Source organism: Antechinus flavipes, chromosome 6, assembly GCF_016432865.1.
Source record: "Antechinus flavipes isolate AdamAnt ecotype Samford, QLD, Australia chromosome 6, AdamAnt_v2, whole genome shotgun sequence".
NCBI classification, from domain to species: Eukaryota; Metazoa; Chordata; class Mammalia; order Dasyuromorphia; family Dasyuridae; genus Antechinus; species Antechinus flavipes.
In genome coordinates, this window is record NC_067403.1 from 28,234,248 (window position 1) to 28,256,111 (window position 21,864).

Genomic DNA, 21,864 nt, shown 5'->3' on the forward strand with positions numbered 1-21,864 from the left:
AAAGCATCATAGAAAGTCAGCTAATAGCCTCTCCCCACCCTTGCTGACTCCCTTTACTATTCTTTTTAATCAACAAAAGTTAACAGGGCTGATTGAATTGGACCATCAATCTATAGAGAAAAAAAATTGTTTGCTTGAATTGTATAATTTTAATTAATAGATAGATATTAAAAAATCTGGCAGAAAACTTGGGATTTTTGAAGGAATTTTTCAAAAACACACCATTCTTGATCAATTTAGTCAATTTAATATTTATTTATACTTAAAAATTGTTTGATTTAAGAAAATTTTACACATAACAAATGATATGCCTATCGATTTATAACTTGTTTTTCATCTATAAACCAATAAAATGCCATACAAATGTTATCTAGCAATTAGCAACAGATTAACAGTGAAAAAATAAAACATCATTATTAATAAACTTCATTTTCTCTTTAAGTAGATCAAATTAAGGAGGATACCTTAATGTCAGTGAGCTGGACCGAATGGTCTGAAAGTAAAAAAAATAAATATTAATGCTTGGATTCTCAAAGAAAACACAAAAGATGATTTTGATTATGGCTTACTTACCATTGCATGGATTTGGCTGTGGTCGAACGGAACATAACAGTACTCTACGTCAAACAATGACACTACACTGTAAAAGTCTGATATACCAACCTGTGTTTAGCACAATCTCATACCCTAACGCCTCAAAAGGTCTATTCATTATAATATTTTAAAGCAGAAGACTAAGTGGATTTAGCAAAAAGTATCAGCAAAAATTCAGGCAATAGATTCCCCCTTAGTTTAGTCTGCGCGAAAATTTTATACTCATGGATAGTCAATTTTTAAAATTTCTCTGGATCCTGGCAATCTACTCCTTAAGATGGAAAGATTATGGACTATAGAATACAACTTCAAATTCTAAGAAGTCATTTTAGTAATATCACTATTACACTGGGACCTCATCAATCTGAAATTTCTGGTTTAGGCCTGATGGTTCAGTCTACAGCTAGAACAGATAGGAAGGGCAGATAGTCTTTTAAGAATAAACTTCAACAGTATTAACTTGATATCTTTTTACATTTGATGTATTTTGCAAGATTATGTTAACATAGTAAATACTTCCACAGAAAGAGATGAGAACACATTAAGAATAATGAATGAACACTAAATGGATTTCAACGTCCTATCACCTTCCCCTTTGTTACCTCATATCCCGTCCAAACTAGAATACTCACACAACTCCCGAGATGACTGTGTTCTAATCCTTTAAGGAATAAAGTCTTATCGTAGCAAGATTAATTTGTTAAAAAGCTTCCTTGGGGAAAAGAAACTTAGTTGGGTCTTGAAGCGATTGACAGTTCAGCAGAAAGTAGCATATTCCCAATGAAAATGCTGCATTTTTATACCTTCTATTATTATTAAACTTAGATGTGAATCTATCACTTCATGAAATATGTGACAGAAATCTTAGAATGCACATATTAAGTGAAGTGTTTATATTATGTGTTGAGGAGTTGGATTTTTTATGACACTGAATTTGCACTGGAAGAGACTTCAGAGATCATTTAGTATCTACACCTGATGGGTAAATACTTTCCTCTATCAGATTCATAAGGAGTCCTCCAGCTCCTGCCTGACAAGAAGTTAATTACCTAACAAAGCAATCTGTTATACTTTCAGATAGCTCTCCTGGGGAGGAAATGATGGTGATAAAAATCAGGATGATGATGATGATAAAAATAATAGCAGCTGGTATGTAGCAAATTATGTGCTAGACATCGCGCCAAGTGCGTTATAATTATTATTTCATTGCTCCTGAGAGGTAGGTGCCATTATTGATCCCTATTTTACAGATAAGGAAACTGAGGCAAACATGGCAGGGCTTTCCAAGGATCTCACAGCTCACAAATTTGAGTTTGGGGGCTCTTTACTCCAAACCCAGTAGCCTATCCACAAGGCCACCTCGCTGCCTTAAGTAGGCACTTAATATATGTTGCAATCAAGTATAGTAAACCAAAATCAGTTTTCTTCTCCCTTCTATTTGTCCTGACTATACCCTCTAGATAAAGAATGAATCGATTGGTTTTCCACACAACCACCCTTTAAATATTTGCAAGACAGCTGCGAGGTTCCCCCTAAAATCTTTCATTCTATCATCATTCTTCACTTCCTGATTTGTTACACCCCAAACAAAACGCAAGATTCCCGACGTGGGCTGAAATGGGCAGTGTCTCGGAAGGAAATTCAGAAATGGCCTATTCCAACCAACATCCATGGAGAAATCTCCCAAGTTTCGGTGAACACTAGTGAAGGGGAGCCCATTATGTCCCAAGGACGCCTCATCTTATAAAGCTCTTCTTGTCAGGAGGTTTCACATCTTTCTCATGGATATTTAACGCCGTTGTTCTTCCCCTGTGGGGCCCAGCTGAAGAACGCCCCCCTCAGCTTCGAGCCGGATTCTTCATCCCAGGGTGCAGACCCCTGTGGGCCTGGTCCCCCCAACAGTCTTTTCTGGCGCCCAGTATGATTTGGGCTCCTGTCTGTCCGGTCCCCCCTCCCCCATTTTATGGGGCTAGCCGTCCTCCACTTCCTTTCCTGATCGCACATTTCCTCATTCGTTTCCCTCCCAACACTTTTCTGGTGTAAGTTATCATTCAAACTGCTCCAGGAACGGATTCGGAGCCGGCTTCGTGCTTGGATCCCAAGGAAGTCATTCCTGACTGAAGGTGGGGCCTTCTGGTAAGTGACGTAAAAATAACCTGGATAAAGACACGGGACTAGCCAGGTACTATACCCTAGCCAGGTATACTGGACGGCCTTTGCCTAAGCTCTCCGCCAGAGATCCTTTTGTGAAGGGTCAGAGGGCCCACAAGAGGTTCCCTGAGTAGGCAACGACATAATGAAACGGGTAAGAATTAAATGTTGTCTCATGCCGGGATTCAAAGATGGAGGGGGGTGGGAGGGGGCACGGAAGCCAAGAACACTGAGAATACAAACGGAGGCCGCATTAAGAGAGCCTGAGATCCCCAAGTGGGAAGAGGACGCTTTCACATTTCTCCATGTCAAGGCCACATAAGGACTATTTCATTCTAGCCACGTTTTAGGAAGGCTATCGACAGGCTAAGGCGACCCAGAGGAAGGTGACCACTGGGAAAGTAAAAGGTCACAGATTTGTGCCAGAAAATCCAGGGATGGATAGCCGGAGAACCAAAAACTCCCCGGTGACAGAATTACTCTTTTCAAAATTGCAAAGAAGCAAAGTTAAGGTTGACATAAGGAGAAATTCCCTAATTAGAAATAATCAAAATGGATTAGGCCGTTTCAAGAGCTAGGGTGTTCCTCCTCGGTGAGATCTTTAGGCAGAGGTGGGATGGCTTTCTTCTCAGGCCGATTATCAGAAAAGGTTGGTTTTCTGGATCTGGGCCAGATCACAAGGCTTCCCAGGCCCCTCCCGAATCTGGAAGTCTGATCGCTGGGAGCCTGTCAAGAACTCCTTAGTTTGTCAGGATTTTTGATTAAAAGTGGGCGATGGGCTTCTCTTCAAACTGTTTCTCAAAGATGAATAGAAGACAAGAGTACTCTCTGCCGCCCTCGGCCCCTCGCTGGATGTCCAGCAGACATCTTAGACCCCCCCATGCCCATTCCAGAGCTCCTCCCTCCCCACACCTTCAGCACTGGCCACAGCAAGCCCCCCCTGGCTCAGGCAGGCCTTCAGCCCTCACTTTCTCATCTCCACACCTAACTGCTGCCAGGACATTGCCTTCCCCTTCCTATTTTCCCCATTACTGCTCAAAGCCCCGCCATCCCAGGGCCCACGCCCACACCACGTGCACTCTCCAGACCCACGACCCCGGCCGTCCCTTCCGAGCTCAGTATTTCTCAGCTGTCTCCCACCCCCGGTTGCTCTCCCTCCGCCCCAACTGCAGACCACCTGGTTTCCTTTAAGTCCTGTCCCATCCCACCCGCTACAGGAAGCCTTCCCTGACCCCTCTTCCAGCACCGACCCTCTTCCAATTGCTCCCTGTTGAAGTACAACTGACTCTGGGTGGCTTTGTTTGCCAGCTGTCTCCCCCCTCAGATGGAATAAGCTCCTTGAGAGGGGCTCTTTCTGTTTTCCCAGCACTTATTGGTGCCTGGTACATAGTAGGGGCTTAATAAGTGTTCACTGATTAATTGTCTCCCCTCTTCTGCTTCCTCGTTTCTTGTCCCCGAGATGCCCCCCACAACCAGGCGCCCCCACTGCTTACTGAGTGACCTCTGACTCAGACTGGGGGAATGCACAAGAGATTTCCTTCCAACCTGTCTCCTCCAGGTCACCTTCTGGGTCATCCCCATTCTCTCACTTTTCTCCCATCTCTTCCTTTCTAGTGGATCATTCTCCACAAACTTGGCCATTTTTCCCTCATCCTCCCAAAAAATCCCCGCTCTATCCTCCATCCCTGCTAATGATGCTCCTATATTTACTTCCTCCACCCTGTGTGGCCACCCCTTGTGATAAGGCCCTCTCCTCTGCAGGAAGGCCCCTAACTTTCCCCTCCCTCACTAAACCCCTCACAGTCTGCCTTCCACCAAGTCCAACAGTGTCACCTCAAACATCCCACTTATTCCCCCACTGTTTCTCGGTCCTATCAGCCATCACCCCCCTCTAACCACAGGAGTCCCACTAGGTTTTCTCGGACCTTCTCTGCTCCATCTCTTTCTTCACTGGGTGATCTCATCAGCTCCCACAGATCTCCTATAACGCTCCCAATCCTAGTCCACCATACTTATGATGGCTTCCTCTAACTCCTAAGAGCAAATACAAAATAATGCTGTTTGTGCATTCAAAGCCCTTCATAATGTAATCCCCCCTCCCCGGGCTAACCTCTCTGATCTCCAGGACCTCCTTCCAACAGACCCAGAGCTCACTGCCTTCCCCTTCCTATTTTCCCATCCCAGGGGCCTCCTTGCCCTCCCCCTCTCCACAAGACACTCTCAGATCTGTGTTTTCTGCGCCCATCCTCCCTCTTTCTCAGCACTGCCCCCCTGGCTTCCCGACTAAAATCCCACCTTTTGCAGGAAGCGTTTCTCACCCCCTTTAATTATTTCCTTTCTTCCTGAACACACTTTGTTGTCTCCCCCATCGGACCGGGAGCTCCTCGGGACAGGGTCTGTCTTTTGTCTCTTTTCGTATCCCCAAAATTTAGGGCAGTGTCAGCACATACCAGGGGCTTTTATATTTTACTAACGGAAAGACAGATGGGATGGCAGAGTATCATTGCACCTAAGTCTAGGTACAGTACTACAACAGTAACTTACTGCTTTTATCCCTTTGGGAAAAGGTACAACTTTTGACTGGGGTATTCCAGCAGTCTCACCTTATCAACTTTTAACATATTAAAATATCATCTTCAATTCATTCCCTATATCCCATGATCTGAAATATAGGCATTTTGGAACATTCAATATTGTTTATATCCCTCTTCTCCATTTTCTCTTGTGCATGTTTTAAAACATGGATCAGAATTTGTACTTTAGTCTGAATCCCTTTTTTGTTAGCACTAGATCTCTCTCCTGCCAGAAAGTTTAAGCTCATTAGAAGTAGATTTATTTTACTATACTCCAAATTTCTAAACAGTGCTATGTCCATAAAAAGGGGTGAGGATTAGGACAACTCATTACCTCACAGTCCCCTGTACAATTAGGTAATATGGCTGACATAAAATTAGCAAACTTTAAAGATACATTTTACAGCTTTTAAATGATTTTTTATCATTATTAATAAAAGGCTTGCCACAACATTTACCTGAAACCATCAATGATCCCCTGCTTCTGGCTTGAGATACGGTGTAGAGTCTATTATTTTTTTAATGTTACCAATGTTCAAAGTCTCCGAGCACATAGGACAATTGCTTTCCGTATGCAGCATTCTGTTGTAAAAACAATTAGCCCATTAGTCATTTGTTTTGCTAGAAATTACAGAGCATTAACTACAGCTTCTCACAAGAGAATCTCCGCTACCCAGCGTGAGGACTGTTCCCCTCGTTTCCATCACCCTGGGGGTCCGCCGCACCCCTACCCCCTGGCTGGGAGGAGAAGAGCACTACCCCCCGCCTCCCTCCAGCCCTTTCGGCCCCGCTCCTGTCACCCAGCCCCTCCTCCAATCCAAGTGTCTGGATCTCCCTGACGTCACGGCGCTCGGGGCGCACAAGGAACAGGTGACCGAGAACGGCGCCGACGGGCAGCGCTCCTGGAGAGCGGGTTCTCTACGTTTTCATTCGGGGCAGATGATCCCCGAACACGAGTTAGGTTCCATTCCCCAAACGCACAGACAGCTATTACACTGCGCAAGGCGCGCAGAAAGCAAATACTAGCAAGAGGCTCTTCACCGAAAAGAATCCTGGGCTGAGGGCAGCCCCCGCCGCGCTCCCCAGGATCCCTTCCCGCCCTTCTTGCCCCCACGTGCCCTGCCCCCCTTCCCACGAGGTCCAGGTGGGTGGGACTTGCCAACGTGGCCACGCCCTCCCTCACCGAGGGTTCTCGCGGGCCCTCGGAGCAGGGCTGGGCTCTCCGAGCTGACAAAGCGCACGCGCGGACATCAGCCCGCCAACCCTCGGGAAGTTCATGGCGCTCCTCGCGGAGCCTCTGGAGTAGGAAGGCCGGCCCTCCCGCTTTGGCACTGACTCATTCTGCGCCACGGCCTCCCTGAATGCCCAGGCCCCCGCCAGCTCCTTTCACTTTCCAGGACAAGAGGGCCGCAAGAGGAGACGGGAGGGGCCGAGGACTCCGCCTTGGCTGCTGGGAGGCGGACACTTGCCCGCCAAGGGGATCAATTTCTGCTGTAAGTGATTCTCGGGCGGTTACATCTTCACCATAAACGACGTCTGGGGAGGAACGGAAGTTTTCCCTCAATGAAGGAACGGCTCTCCTTGGGACGGAAGATAGCAGAGTTGGCGGATCCCAAGGCAACCAGATCCATTACTTCCTTAAATCGTGGTCGTCTCCTGTTGTAGTGCTCACAAAGACCAAACCTGCGGCTTACGCACCAATGACTGCGGCAGAAGAAGAGGGAGAACCCCTTATGATTCTCCAGGTTAAACCAATAAACACTTTCGCCCTCAGGGACTTCCCTGCCAAGGTGGGCACAGGTGGCTCAGAAGAAACTAAAATCCGTTGGGAAGCAGGCCTGTAAGGAATGAGGGACCAAAAGGCCTGGGTATATTCCCCTGCTGTTTTCTTCTGAGAAGAGAGTTGGAACCAGTGTACTTGATCGCATCAAATATATCACCCACAAAAAAGATCACACTTGTTAACAGAAAACCATTTAATTTCCTTCTAATTAACACTAAGCACGGCCTAAAATGGCCAGATGTATGCTCCACAAAGGTCTTTGCCACTATCAGGGGAAAAGTTCAACTTGAGTCCAAATGGAAGAACTCCCTCTCTCTATATCTTTATCTAGTGACTTTCTTCACATACTTCCTGTCACTGAATAATCCTAGGCTGATTACACTAATCACTGCAAAAATAGTCACCTAAATAAGACCCCCTAGTCCCTGAAAAGGGTTCACTTTCTCTTCAAAGGAAAAAAACCACATGAATGCAGATAGTTGATTGTCCAGAATATGATATGCACAAATCATAAAACCTGCCACTCATACAAGTATCTTGAACAGAAACTTCAGATAAGGGACCTGGGGCACAGATGACTAGAAAGGGCTGTATGTTTCTCTGGGGAACTGTACAATATTATTTAATGATCACCAAACTTCAACCTGAAATGAAAAACTATTTTTAATTTTAATCGCAGTATTTTTTCAGTCTCTGAAGATGGAAAGTTGTAGATTATCCAAAGAGCAATGGAGAGGCCCAGGGAGGCTAAGGCAGTTACAACTTAGCCTCTCTCTCAGGATACACATCCTGAGCTCTTGTGGCAACCTGGAATCCACACAAGGTCCAGAGCTGGAAAGGAAGATCCCAGAATAGGGTCCAGACCACCTCCACCTCCAGTGAAAAACTCTTCCCCCAATCCCACTAAGTTCTAAAGCACACAGGATAGGAAGGTATAGTTGGGTGGCAAACTCTATTCTAGGCAGAAGTCTCTGTATCAGTGAGATTGGTTTCATTAAAATATACGATTGCAATTAAATTGATGTTTTAGAAAGCACTGTTTTTTTGTCATGTAGATTTCTAAGTTAACAGTGAAGATTTTTTTCCACATTCATTACATGTCCATAGTGCTTATCACAGCAATATGTCCTATATACATATAGAGCAAGACTTACTGTTTTTATACACACAGGACAATGAGTTTGGGTCAACTCAAAAACTGTTATTACCAATTGCTAAAAAACTCCATTAGTTGTTGTAGCAATTCATCCTCTTAAAAATTTTGATGAGAAATATTGCCAAAATTATTTCCTCACCAATCACCAGGCTTTTATGCTTCTTGCAGTAAATGAAGAAAATATACATTAGTTGCCTTAGCAACCCATTCCCTTAAGGCTGAAACACTCAGCAGAAAAGGACATATACCTGTTACTATAGTAACTCAATCTGTATCAAAAAGGATTTTCGCTTTGCTGCTAAACATATCTTTTCCTCAATGTTGCTTTATCAAAAGGAAAAATACACAAGCCCGTCAAGGGCAAGAACTATGTCCTCTGTACCCTAGCCACGCCTGGCGTGGCGCTTTTTATGTAGTAGGATTTTTTGATGGGACTCAGTTGTGAAGAACTGTCCATGGAGTTTTCTTGGCAATGATCCTGGAGCAGATTAAGGCAAATAGGGTTAAGTGACTTACTCAGAGTCATACAGTTAGTAAGTATCTGAGGACAAATTTGAATTTGAAATCAGGTCTTCCTGATTAAAGTCCCAGCATTCTCTCCCCTGAGTCACCCACCAGAATCCAGACCGTAGAGTACAATAGTGTAATTCTTCTTTATTGGCTGATTGAGTCATCGTAAATCTTCTCCAATGTATCCATATTGAAGTATAAGACCTTGTGTTTATATATTAAATGTAGGTTTTCAAAGTACTTTTCATATGTTTTAATATGCCATAAAAAAATTTAAATCCCTTAAGAAAAGCAAGGGAGAAATTTCTTTCCTGTGCCTGCTATTAGGATATTACTGACACACCCTAATAAAAGCCAACAAAAATTTAAATTTTGAGTAAAATAAAATTTCTTTGGATAAAAAAGCCCCAAAAGTAAAGTAACAAGTAGAAATTGTAAGATACAAAGCTAATTATGATGTCAAATCATCAATCATCCTGAAAAATTACAAAAAGCAGTTAGAGAAGAGAAACAGAAAGAAGGTATAGAGGTTTCTATAGCTTGAAATGATTAAGTGTAGTATTTGGAAGGTTTTAAAATATTAGAATTAAAACAATTCAAACTTACATTCTCATTTCTGAAAATAAAGCAGGAAAATCACAATAGGGGCACACAGTCCAGTCATCCTTTATCATATGTCGACCCTTTAAATAAAAGTTTTACAAAAAAAATATCTGAATGATGATTGAATAATTTATTTCAGACTACATCTTATTCTACCAATTCACAAAATTCCTTGCCATGTCCTATGGTCAGATAATATTGTTTCCTTAAATTTCATTACTTTATATCTCTTGATTTTAAAAAATGTAATTGTGAAATATTGTAACAGTGTAATTCCCCATTTTTAAATTAAATGTTAGATTCAGCTAACAGCTAATAAACAATACATTTTAGGAATTAAAATGCTTAAAAGTAGATCATCAAGTCTTCTGTACTAAGCAAATTATTATATTTCAGTTGGTGAAGTTTTTGACAGACCATATCTGATTGACAAATTTTAAAATAGATTTATGAAGACAGAGAAAACTAATGAATAACTGATTTTTAAACAAAAAGATTAGTATGATGATTTATTTAGAGTGACACTGTATTATGGAAATGAAATTAATCTTGGGGGTCTAATTCCTCCCTAGTGATAGTCTTAACTTCCTACAATGATCTTTAGTTGAAAACTCCCAATGATGATGCAGAATTCTCTCTTCATATGAAAAACCATTCCACCAATGAACAGCTATAATTTTAAGAACATCTTTACACTAAGTTTAAAATCCACTTCCTTGAAAATTCTCCCTATGGTTCTTGAAATGCCCAATGGAGTAAAGGGAATAAATCTAAACTGCTTCAAAAACAGGTCACTCCATAATCACCTTCCACGGTGACTTCCCCCAACCTTTTACTCTAATTCTTGCCTGCCTGCATTCTGGTGGGAAAAGAGAGAGAATATTAATACTCTAAGGGAGGAGGCTTCGGGTTCCCTCCATCCAAAGCTCACTTATGGCCCATAAATATGGGGCTCAGTCCAAGCCAGAGTCCAAGTCAGGCTTTTCTGCTCTCCAGATTAACACTAAGGTCCTGTAGAATAAAGAACAATCTTCAGTAGCCAGCCCAAAGATAAATGAGACAGGAACTTATCCAGCCAGAATATGGCACTGAGATGTGAATTTTGTGGGACCAATACTATATAGAAACTTCTGAGTTTGATCCCAATCTTCTCAAAGTCTAAAGTGGTATGGAAGAGAATGAGCTTCTGAAGCATTGGGGGGTAAATGTGTTTGACTTTCTTTCTCATTATATGTATTAAGTAAATATTCCTGTGTAAAAGCCAAGAGTGAAAAAAGTTCTCAACCTTATTTTACATACAACTTTTACTTAGGAATAATAATAGTAAGAATATATTGATTGCATTAAATGAAATATATTTTATACTATTCAAGTCTTGTGTATGTAAAATTAAGAGTTGTTCTGCTCTATTCCATTTATATAAACTAGAATCAATGGTGGGATAATATATAAAGGCACATAAAGGTAACTTATTAACAAGAATTATCCAAAAGTGATGGATATTCATCATATATGGTTTATATTGTATATTCAAAGTTCTAAGTATGTAAGAGCTTTGTAAAGAAAGACATCCTACTGTTTATGAGTTTAACAATGAGTTTAATAACCTAAAATGAAAAAAACAAATACTAATATGTTGATTAAGTAACACTACAATAAGTTTTTGTTCGTTTTTTACTGAGGCAATTGAGGTTAAGTGATTTGCCGAGGGTTACACAGTTAGGAAGTGTTAAGTGTCTGAGATCAAACTTATTTTGCTTTCTTCACCAAGGAAATAAGCTTCCAGCGAAAAAATCCATTGCATTTCCATTTTTCCATTTTTGTTATTCTGAATACCTAATGTGGCACCCAGCATATAGCAACTACTTTAGTAAGTATTTGATTGTTGAGTATAATCCATACTTCAGTCAAATCCTCAACTTTCAGAACTGCTAGAGGTTTTTTAGTTTGACAAACAATATACTCTACTGGAGAGAATGCTGGACTTGGACTCAGAAGCCTGAGTGTAATCTCCCTACTGACACTCCCTAGTTTCATGATCATGGACATGAATTTAAGCCTTATATTTCCTTATTTGTAAAATGGGAATATTAACACTTCTATTACCTATCACAAGGTAGTTGTAAAGTTGGTACATTATAAATCTCAATCTACTACAAGTTATTTATTTTAGTTGAGGATTATTTTGATCTGAATTTGAATAGAATTATTTGAGTTTCAAAAATCTATGCCCATTTCTTTTTAAAATCTAGAACATTGATCAAATGGTTTTTTAAAATGACTTAAGTCTAGAAGAGTGGTAACAGCTTATGTTTTGACTTTCCTTATGAAAAGACAATGATAGACATACTAAAAAAAAAAAAGAAAAGAAAAAACTAATAGAAAAAATTTCTAAATTAATATCACTTTTTCTGTATAAAATATGTTTCTAGAAGCTTACAGTTGCAATGCAGTATGGGAGATTATTTTTACAGCCTGGACAAAGGAGTTCGCACTCTGGGAGAAGGAATTCACAAAAGGGACACGGTGTGGTCGCCTCTTCTGTCTCTGATGTATCTGGCCTCCTATTAAAAAAGTAAAGGATTCTTAAAAATTAATAAAATACCTCATCTCTCCTAAAATTGGGTATGAGCAATAAAATCATATCTTTTTAAGAATAGTAGCACTTTAAAGAAAACTATAGACATTCTATGCAAGTTTGATATTACTTCCAGTTCTGATTTTCTGTTGTACAATCTAGGTTGTTCAAGTTTCAACCTGTGCTTTCTCATTGCATATTATAACTCATCCAAAGAATTGTGAAATTTTTAAAAATAATTGTATAGGAAAAAATATTATTGCACAGGATTTTTAAGTTATTTACATTGATTGAAACTTCCTTCTATCTCTTTCAGTTCATTAGGCCATACCAAAGACCAAAAGCCTTTTTCTTCAAAAACATTGTTCTAGACCCTTCCAAATTCACATAAGTCTCTCAAACTTTCTTCTAGTGTCAACTGCCACTCTATCCAACAGAGATATCACAGTTAGCTCTTAATAATGCTTTTTTTCCCAGCCCTGTATAATCCCTAGGTCCTTATGACTTTCTAACATATTTCTTTGGGATATATTCCTAATAGCAAAATCCCTTGGTTTAAAGAATATGACATTTAATAACTTTTCATGTATAATTCCAAAATTATTTTTAGAACAAATAATAGGTTTATATCTCTTCCAAAAATATATTTCTGTACCTGACTGCCCATAGTCCCATACAACATTGACTATTTCTATCCCGTCATCTTTGCCAATTCAGTGTTCATTTGTTTCAGCTTACTGATTTACTTTACAATTTTTTAATGGTTTGAAGTTTGTGATCACATCCTACCTTGTAATCATTTGAATTTCTATTTTTCATTTTATTAATGAATTGAAGCATTTTTTCATATGACTGTTCATCATTTGTATTTCCTCTTTCAGACTTTGTCCATATCTTTTGACTACTTATCCATCAGGGAATGGTTTTTCTATATTTTTTTTTGTATCAATTCCCTATATATATGACATTAGGCTTTTATCAGAGAATTGAGGTAATTGTGTTTCAACTCAAAATCTCTTATTCCAGGATTATATGATTACAGATAATAGCTTTAGAGCTGGAACAGATTTAGGACAGCATCTAATCCTTCGTTTTATGGATGGGGAAGAAATACTGAGAGAGATTCAAGTGGTTTGCTCAAAGTTATAATCAGGTACTGAGAACTTTGACCTGAGATCTATACCCAGCTCTGCTAACTCAAAATCCTGCATTCTTTCCAGCATACTGTGCTTGGAGACACTGACTTTTGTTGGTGAAATTTTGATGTTATCTAATTTAAATTATCTGCTTTATTTTATTTCCCCTACCCCTTTTTTGGTTATGAATTTTTCCCTTAATTCTCTACTTTTGAATCATTGTAAGATTTGATCTTTGGCATTTAGGTCAATTATGCATTTGGAAATTATTTTGTGCTAAGCCTTAAATCTATCTTTTATCCAATTGCTTTCCAACTTAACTAAAGGTTTTTATTCAATAGAAAAAACTTTACCAAGTTATTTTTGTTCTTGTTAGACTTATCAAATATGAGGCTACTCTCTTCATTTGTTTCAATTCATTAATCTATTTTAGTTTTTTAACCACTTTCAAATTTTTTGGCAATTGCTGTATTATATTGTTTACAACCAATGATACTAGAAATGCTTCATGGCTGCTAATACTTTATTTTGTATTTTTTGATCTGAGCATATAATTTTATCGGTGATGTAGTGACTCTACAATTTATAGTCTTAAGAGAGTTGAATATAGGGCATTGAGAAACTAAGTGACTAGTGGAGGTTATTACATAGCCAGAATGTGTCATTATTTTTTATTAGTGTAAATCCATCTACCAAGGAATTATCAAGGATTTATACTAAATCTGTAAATTAAGAAGTATCATCATTTTTATTATGTTAGATGGCTAACTCAATCACAAACCAACTATGAATGAATCTCTCATTATTTGTCTTTTAAATTTAAATGAACTCACTTTGTGTTTTGGTCCATCAACAAACTAAATTTTTATACATTTTAGAGTTATTTTGAACATAATTTTTCCCTGGTATTTCTTCATGGTTTTTGTTAGAACTGTATTTTCTAACTATTACTTTAAACTATAATTGGAATCAGAGAAGTAATTGACTGGTCAGTGAGGGATCAGTGCTTAACATGCACAATTATATTCTGCCTGCTGCAGAATCTTTTCTTTCTTATCTTACTGCCCCCTTCATGATGTCAAATAATAATGGGGAGTGAGAAGTATCCTTATTCTATTCCTGCACTTAACTTGTAAAATTTACAAAGGGTGTCCCTTGCAAATAATGATAACTCTGTGCTGTAGATATATGCTCTTGATTGTACAACAAAGGGCTTTTCCATTTTCCTGCACTTTGGGATTTGTAATGTGAGCTTTATGTTAACTGAACTTTTTTTTTTGTATTTTATTGATGAAACCAGATGGTCTTTTTTGATGTGATTACTCACAATAACTTTTCTCTAAGATTGAACCAACCTTGCACCTCTAATCTGAATCCAACTTGATCATAATGAATAATTTGATTTAAAAATTATTATAATCGCTTTGCTACTATTTTATTTAAATTTTGTACATAACATTCATTAGTGAAATTTACCTATAGTTCTCTCCTCTATTTCATCCTTCATCCGCTTCTGGTTTGGACAAATGCGCCATATTTGGCCCATGAAAGGAATGTTGGAGAATGTCTTCTTTCTCAGCTTTTAGTACATTTTTTAAACATTGGTATGAACTGTGCTGTTCCCTTACTTAAGCCTAAATGGTTCAAGAAATCCAAATTTATTTCTTTCATATATGAAGGACTTTCTCCTAGTTACCTCCAATACTTGTTTGAAAATTTTTAAAAGTGAAATTTTATCACTCTTTTTCTTAGAGTTGGAATTAAACTTGTGGTCTCAACATCCTGTGGATTCCGATTTATCTTTCTGTTTCCAAATTTTCTGTATTATTTTCTAACTGTGAAATTTAGGCCAATTATTTGATGGTGGACTTGTGGAAGACCCCTGATTCTTACATACTCTTGCACACTTTAATTTCTTTCTTTTGAGGGAAGGAGGGAAGACAATTTTGATTAAGTTCCTCGCTCAGCTAAATGTCTTCTGCTGGATTTAAACTTACTTCTACCTGGCTCCAGGGACCAGTGCTCTGTTCCCTGCACCACTCAGCTGCCTCATACACTTTAATTTCAAAGTTATTCTCTTTGACTTGTATAACTCTGATTTGGACCCACTTAGTCACACTTATGTTCTCATGTCATCGGGTTTTTATTTTGTTCCATCAAACTTTCCTCTATTTCTAGGGTATTTTTAAATTCATGCAAACTTTCCCTAAGTTAACTCATTAATTACTAGGATTACAATCACCACTTCTAAGATACTCACATTTTATTTCCAGACTTCCTCTACCTTCTAAATTCTAGTTTCATACATGCATTTTTCTTCTAGACATTTCAAGCTGGCTATCTCATATATACTTCCATTTCTAATTCAGTATGTCTAAAAACAACTCAACTCTTTCTCCTAAAACTAGCTCAGAGTGACTGCTGGAGGCAATTTACTCTGCAGCCACCAAATTCAACAAAAATATCCTAGAATTTGGGGGCTGGAAGAGATGATAGATATCATTGAGTCCAATCCTGTCATTTTCCACATGAGAAGATTAAAGACTCAGTTGGTTAGGATCATCCAATTAATGGCCTTAAAAAAGCCAAAATTAAAAATCTAGACCTCCTGACTCTCCACTATATTCTATTATACTATGCCTCTCTCCTATTGCGTATATTTATATATCTCCATCTATAAAACACGCACACACACACACACACACACACACACACATACACACATCTACATATATAAAATGAAGATTAGCCAAAAAAAAAATTCACCTGACCATTGCTTCTATCTTTTTTCTGTATTTGATATCTATTTTATTGCGATATTCAGGCCTCATCAACATGGCAGCAAAACTGAAAGCTGAATTTTTCAAACCTGCTCTGTGACATTCAATTACTGTTGAAGTCAGAATTGGCACAATATCTGCAATGTAAGGGGAAAACAGGAAAATGATGTTTCCTCATTTCGTAAAACTAAAAATTAAAGAACCAGGCTCAACTTAATGAAGTAAGCTATAAAGTATAGAAATATCGCATCACATGGATGTTCTTCTTATAATGACTACTCGAAATAATTTTTTGAGATCTTCTTTAGCATAAACATTTATTAAGGGCCTACTATGTGTCAGGCACTAGGCTAAGTCCTGGGGCTATTCAAAGATGCAAAAGGCATCTTTCAAGGAGCTTACAATCTAACTGGGGAGACATCAGGCAGACAAATACACCAAGCAAGTTATGCACAGGATTAGTTAACAGAAGGAAGGCCCTCGGATCAAGGAAGTGAGAAAAGACACAGGTGGGATTTCAGTGGAGGAAGGAGGGAGGTGTCCACCGTGGGATGCTCAGTGAGCATCCTAGACCAGTGGCCCCAGTGATGTCACTCCAGAGGCCCGGAGTCACTGGGCCCAAAGGAAAGAATGAGGAAAGTCAGGAGGCTGAGCTGCAGGAGGTTGGGGGAGAGGGGGAGAGAAGTGAGGACTGGCTCTGAATGCTGAACAGACACTGTTTGATCGGACCCTGGAGGCAAGAGGGAGCTGCTAAAGTGACATGGCTAAAGTGACAAAGGCCTGCACTTGCAAAAAACCAATGAAGTGACTGAGAGAAAGCTGGATGGGAATGGAGAAAGACTGGAGACCCGCTGGCCCGTCTGCAGGCTACTGCAAGAACGTGGGCATAGAGGGTAGAAGGGAGCGGGGCACATGGGAAAGATGCTGCAGCAGGGAAAGCGATAGGCTTTGGATGTGGGGATGCTGGGAGACAGGGAGGGGTGCAGGATGAGATGGGAAGGCGGTGTGGCCCTCTCCAACATGAGGGAAAGAAACTCTCTTATTTATTCAGCTTAAGTGTAGAGTATTTTGTGTGAAATGCCAGGCTGGATGATTCCAAAGCTAAAATTAAGAATGCTGGGAGAAACTGCAACCTTCTCAGCTACACAGATGGAAGCCCCTCTGAGGGCAAAGCGAAAAGGAATTAAGAAACCTTTTGATGAGAGGGAAGGAGAAGAGGGGAAAAGCTGGCTTGAAGCTTAACATCAAAAAACCTGAGATCTTGGCAACTGCTCCCATCACTCCCTGGCAACAGAGGGAAATGAAATAGAAAAAGAATCAGATTTTGCATCTCAGGCTCAAAAATTACTGCAGATGGCAACTATATCCATGAAATTAAAAAACAAACCTTACTCCTCAGAAGGAAAGCAATGGCAGATCTGAAGAGCATGCTAAAAAGTAGAGACATGGCCTTGCCAAGAAAGATCCATGCAGTCAAAAATATGGGTTAGTGGCCATGTGACTGCAAAGAAAGCTGTGCATTGTACTGGAGAATCAGAGAATCACCAGTAATTAAAGAAATTAATTTAAGTCCTTCACTGTGTAAGAGACAAACTAGGGTTAACTTTCCACAGAACAGTTAAAATTCAATTCCTCAGAAACCAGGAGCAGACACTGAGAAAGATGAAAAGCTAAGTTTCCACAGAGTTGTAAGCCTTGAGGTAATGTAAAAGAATGACCAGTGAGCTTTCAGAAGAGACTCACTTGGCTTCAAACTTCTGATAAAGATGTCTAGGCTAGAAAGTGGTTTAAACTGACCAGATCCAAGGACCAGGAAAAGGCTTTTCTTTATTGAGCTTGCTTCATAAGCTTTGTGCATAAAAGCCGCCACACCCCGAAGAGAATTAGAATCTCATTAACAGAACATAGGATGTAAATATGATGAGGGAGGGGGAACATGTTTAGGAATAGCAGGTAAGAAATGATGTGACCCTAAGGGGACCTGACCAATCCATTTTGGGGTGGGGAACTGAAATGAACTAACAACATAAAGCTTGTCCATTTTCGGACCTGGGGCTCCCTCTTCTCATCAGAGGGGCAGATCCCACTTCTGGCCAGAAAGGTGCGATTCCTCTGGAGTGTCTCAAAAAAATTTATTACCTGCCTCAGAGTCAGCTTGTTTCTAACAATTGGAGGGTCAAAGACTGAAGCTAAATCTTCTGGCCATGTTAAACAGTAGAAAAGCCCCTGAATTTGGGAAAGATGGCAGGCAAAAGGAAAAGAAGATGGCAAAGAATGAGATGGACAAGTAGCATTGTGGAAGCAACAGACATGAACTTGGGACTAGCATATGGTAGGTAGTCCATGAGGTCATGAAGCCTCAGACACAATTTAATGACTGAACTACAACAACAAAGGCAAAGATAATCTAACAAGAGCATTGAAAGGCTACGATTTCAAGAGGTGGGAGTGGTGAGGAAAGGCTTAGAAAATAACCCGAGCAAAATTATGGAATCATTGAAAACTTGGATTATTGCTCATGGAACTGGCATGTGGCTATGTGAAAGGGAATTGTGTTGATAAAGTTACAAATTTGGTAAGGAGCCAAATTGTGAGTTAAAATAGTATTATATGTTATTTATGTGGGCAAGGTAGGGGAGTTGGGATAAGGGTGCTAAATTTTTTTTTTAAAGAATACAGTAATACAATCAGATCTGCACATTATAAAGATTAGTCTAGCATCAGTATGATAAATGGATGAATGGGAAAAAAGGTAGAAGAAAGTTGAAATAGGGAAACAATCTCTTTCACTCCCCTCCCTGGACTAATTCAATATCCTCTCTTTTCCCTTCCAATTAATCATATCCACAGACAAAGTCTTTCTAAAGTACTTTTTGATTTGTCATACTCCTACTAAACATTATATTACTTAACAAATAATACCCAATCACTTTAAACTGATGCTTTAAAGAGTTCTACAGCTTGACCCCAATACAATTTTTATAACTTCATTACTCACTGTTTTCCCACATATTCTACATTCTTTCCAAATTCATCTACTGCTATTCCCAGAAAATACCATACACTTCCATCCATATTTTCTGATTTTATCAAGATAATTCATGTTATTATCCTCACCCACCCAAAAGAATGATTGGATAACTTTTCACAAAACACACACACACACACACACACACACACACACACACACACACACACACACATCAGAAGTCCCACACAGACTTCTGGTAAAGAAAACAATGTATTTGACACTTACGTGATGGAAATTTGCTGATGTTATTGGAAACACGAATAAGCATACGTGCTCCCTTTAAGTGATCTCCACGTTTAACATGAATCTGAAACATACAATGTGAAATATTCTAGTATATTAGACAGTTACCATCTACATGAAGCATATTTTTAAAGTTTTTATTGGCATGTATTAGTGCTTCAAACAAACATACACAGAAAAATTTTAAAGTCTATTTATAAGACTATAGAGTAGTGATGGATTGGGAATATATTTTCATACAAACATTATTCAGGAGTACATAATCAAAAATATTTTCAGCACAATTAAATTACCCATGATTTTATACAGAGAGATTAATCTATTAAAGCTTTTGTAATCAACTGTGGAGTGACTCTATCAATATAACATGAACCATTCAGGCCTTTTTAAAGTATCATTTGAGTTAATAATTCCCCAAATGAATAAGATAAAGAAACTTAAATAAATGGTTGACAGAGAAGAGTCACAAAAATAATTAAAGGGAAAAAACATTAATGTAATCCAGCTCAACAAGTCAATTAATGGATAATTCTATTTCCACCTGACTTTATAATCAGAGATTCAAAGATGGTTCTAAGTATAGGTCTTAGAACCATCCAAGTTAGTCTGAAGATCTGCTATATCCCCCATGTCTTTTGCTTAGGTTCTTCCCTGGGTTTGGACTCTTGCCCCATTGTCTCCAAGTTCCCATTTCCATCTGTGGAAACTCCCCTCAAGAATCAGATCAAAAGTTACCTACTCTATAAAGCCTTCACTTTCCTGCCCAGTGCAAAATGAGGATTCCTTCCTTAAAAAAGGCAATTTGTATTTCTCTAGTGTTCTAGCTAGCCTACTAAATTGTAAGAGTAAAGACTGTGTCTTAATATCTTTTTTATCTTTCCCAAAACCTCACACAGTACTCTGCAGGTGACAGGCTGTGTATGGAATGGAACCTGAATTATCCTTACCTCATTCCTGAGCTAAAGAGATATCAAGAAATAGAACTGTTCTAAGGTTACATTTGTTATTAGACTTACTCTGGAAGATCTGGGTTCTCTGGAGCACACTGAAGTCTTTTTTATGCATTAAATTTTTCATGTTTAAAAAAATATGACATAATAGAGATGTGTTCTCAATTTTTAATTTTTTTGCCTCCATATTATATCATATGTGAATTTGAATCATGGAAAAGAAAAATTCTAAGCTCCCTCTTCTCATTTATTTTTACAGAGAACAAACTGTCCATAGGACTGTAGATTTACAGGGAGGAAGGGATCTTAGATGTCTTCTAGTTAAACTATAACTTCGGAGAACATTGACTAATGGCTTCTAACCGATTAAAATTCCCTTGAGGGACTCACTGTCTGAATCAGATGAGCACTGTCAGTAACAAGCTGTTTTCATCTGTTACCTACTCAGTATATGCTGACTTTATATATGCTGGATATATATCTGTATATACCAAGATATACCCTCGGAGAAAGTACTTAGAAGTTGGTGTATCACCATGATGTCATTGCAATCTAAGACCTGTATTCTCCCCCCAACTCAAGTGAGTCTGCTTATCAATGTGGCAGATATTCAAACTCTTTATGGCTTTTTTATTTCTTATTTTTCCTAAAAAGTTTCATTTCCATTTAGTATGTTTTCAGTGGGTATTAAACAAGAATTAATGGATGATAATAATGAATTTATATAGGGATGGTGGTTTGAACATAATTGCAGGAATATAGATAGGGCAGAGGCCATTAGTTCCACTTCATCCCTTCAATGTAGTTGTTTTGGACCTGTAATATCAACCAAAAGGCTGATGGAAACTGAAAGGAATTTATGCCACCTAAACACAAATAGAAAAGAAACTCCTCCTTGCCAAAAAACTCTTCGCTGCCAAGGTTAAGTAACATATTTTGGGTTCAAAACTCACTTTTGATATTAACTGTATTACACATACCCTCCCTGGGTCTTAGTTTCCTTCTAAGTAAAATAGGAATTGGACTCTTTGCCCTCCTCAGACAAGGCTATTCTCATGTAACTTTAGAGCTGCTGTCGCCCTGAGGCTCTAAGCTGGCTCACTAGAGTGGAAAACTCTGGAGAAAGAAGCTGGCCAACAGCAGCAACTAATGGAGAAGCTGCAGGTGGTCAGAGCAGCAACCCTCCCCCCCCCCCCCCAGAAAGTGTCCTTGCCAAATGCTCAGGGAGCAGTGACAGAGCCGGAGCTCTGTCAGGGCAACAGAAGCTATTGGGACTCTTTGAGATTGTCTGCCCTTCTGGGAGCAGAGGGGCCGTTTCCCTTGCCAGTGGCCCTGTTATTCTGTCTAATTAAATACTGTGGGCCTGGTAAAAGGTAAACCTCCAATGGGGGCTTATAAATAGCTATGGTTTAGAATAAACAGAGAGTACCAAAGAGAACAACCAACCTAGACACAGGCCATGTTCAGGGCGCCATGTTGAGAGGACTCCAGGTTACATTCACTGGAGGATATATTAGTTTGCCCGGTGTAGACACTGAAGAATAGAAAGGGATATGGACCCTATTGCTTTCAAGGTGATAAGTCTATAAATTAATAAATATAAGACATGGCAAATCCATAAGGGGAACATAAAATATGCGTAAGGTACATACATTATGCAATATGATCAACAAAATTTTTAGTGGCTGTGTATAAATATACAAATAGAATTCAGTTATGCATATCAAAAACATTTAATGCTTATTTTATTAAAATGTGCAAGTCACAAATTTCTAA

General features: G+C 39.1%; 1 protein-coding gene across 1 annotated transcript in view; it reads right to left on the reverse strand.

The window, feature by feature from the left end:
- Positions 1-5,461: 5,461 nt before the first annotated feature.
- LOC127540302 (WD repeat-containing protein 19-like) overlaps positions 5,462-21,864 on the reverse strand; it is a 120,861-nt gene continuing 104,458 nt past the window's right edge. The window contains 5 exon segments of the mRNA XM_051964937.1: positions 5,462-5,900; positions 9,374-9,450; positions 11,811-11,934; positions 15,851-16,001; positions 19,121-19,202. Coding sequence (XP_051820897.1) covers positions 5,786-5,900; positions 9,374-9,450; positions 11,811-11,934; positions 15,851-16,001; positions 19,121-19,202 — 549 coding nt within the window. The 3' untranslated portion in view covers positions 5,462-5,785.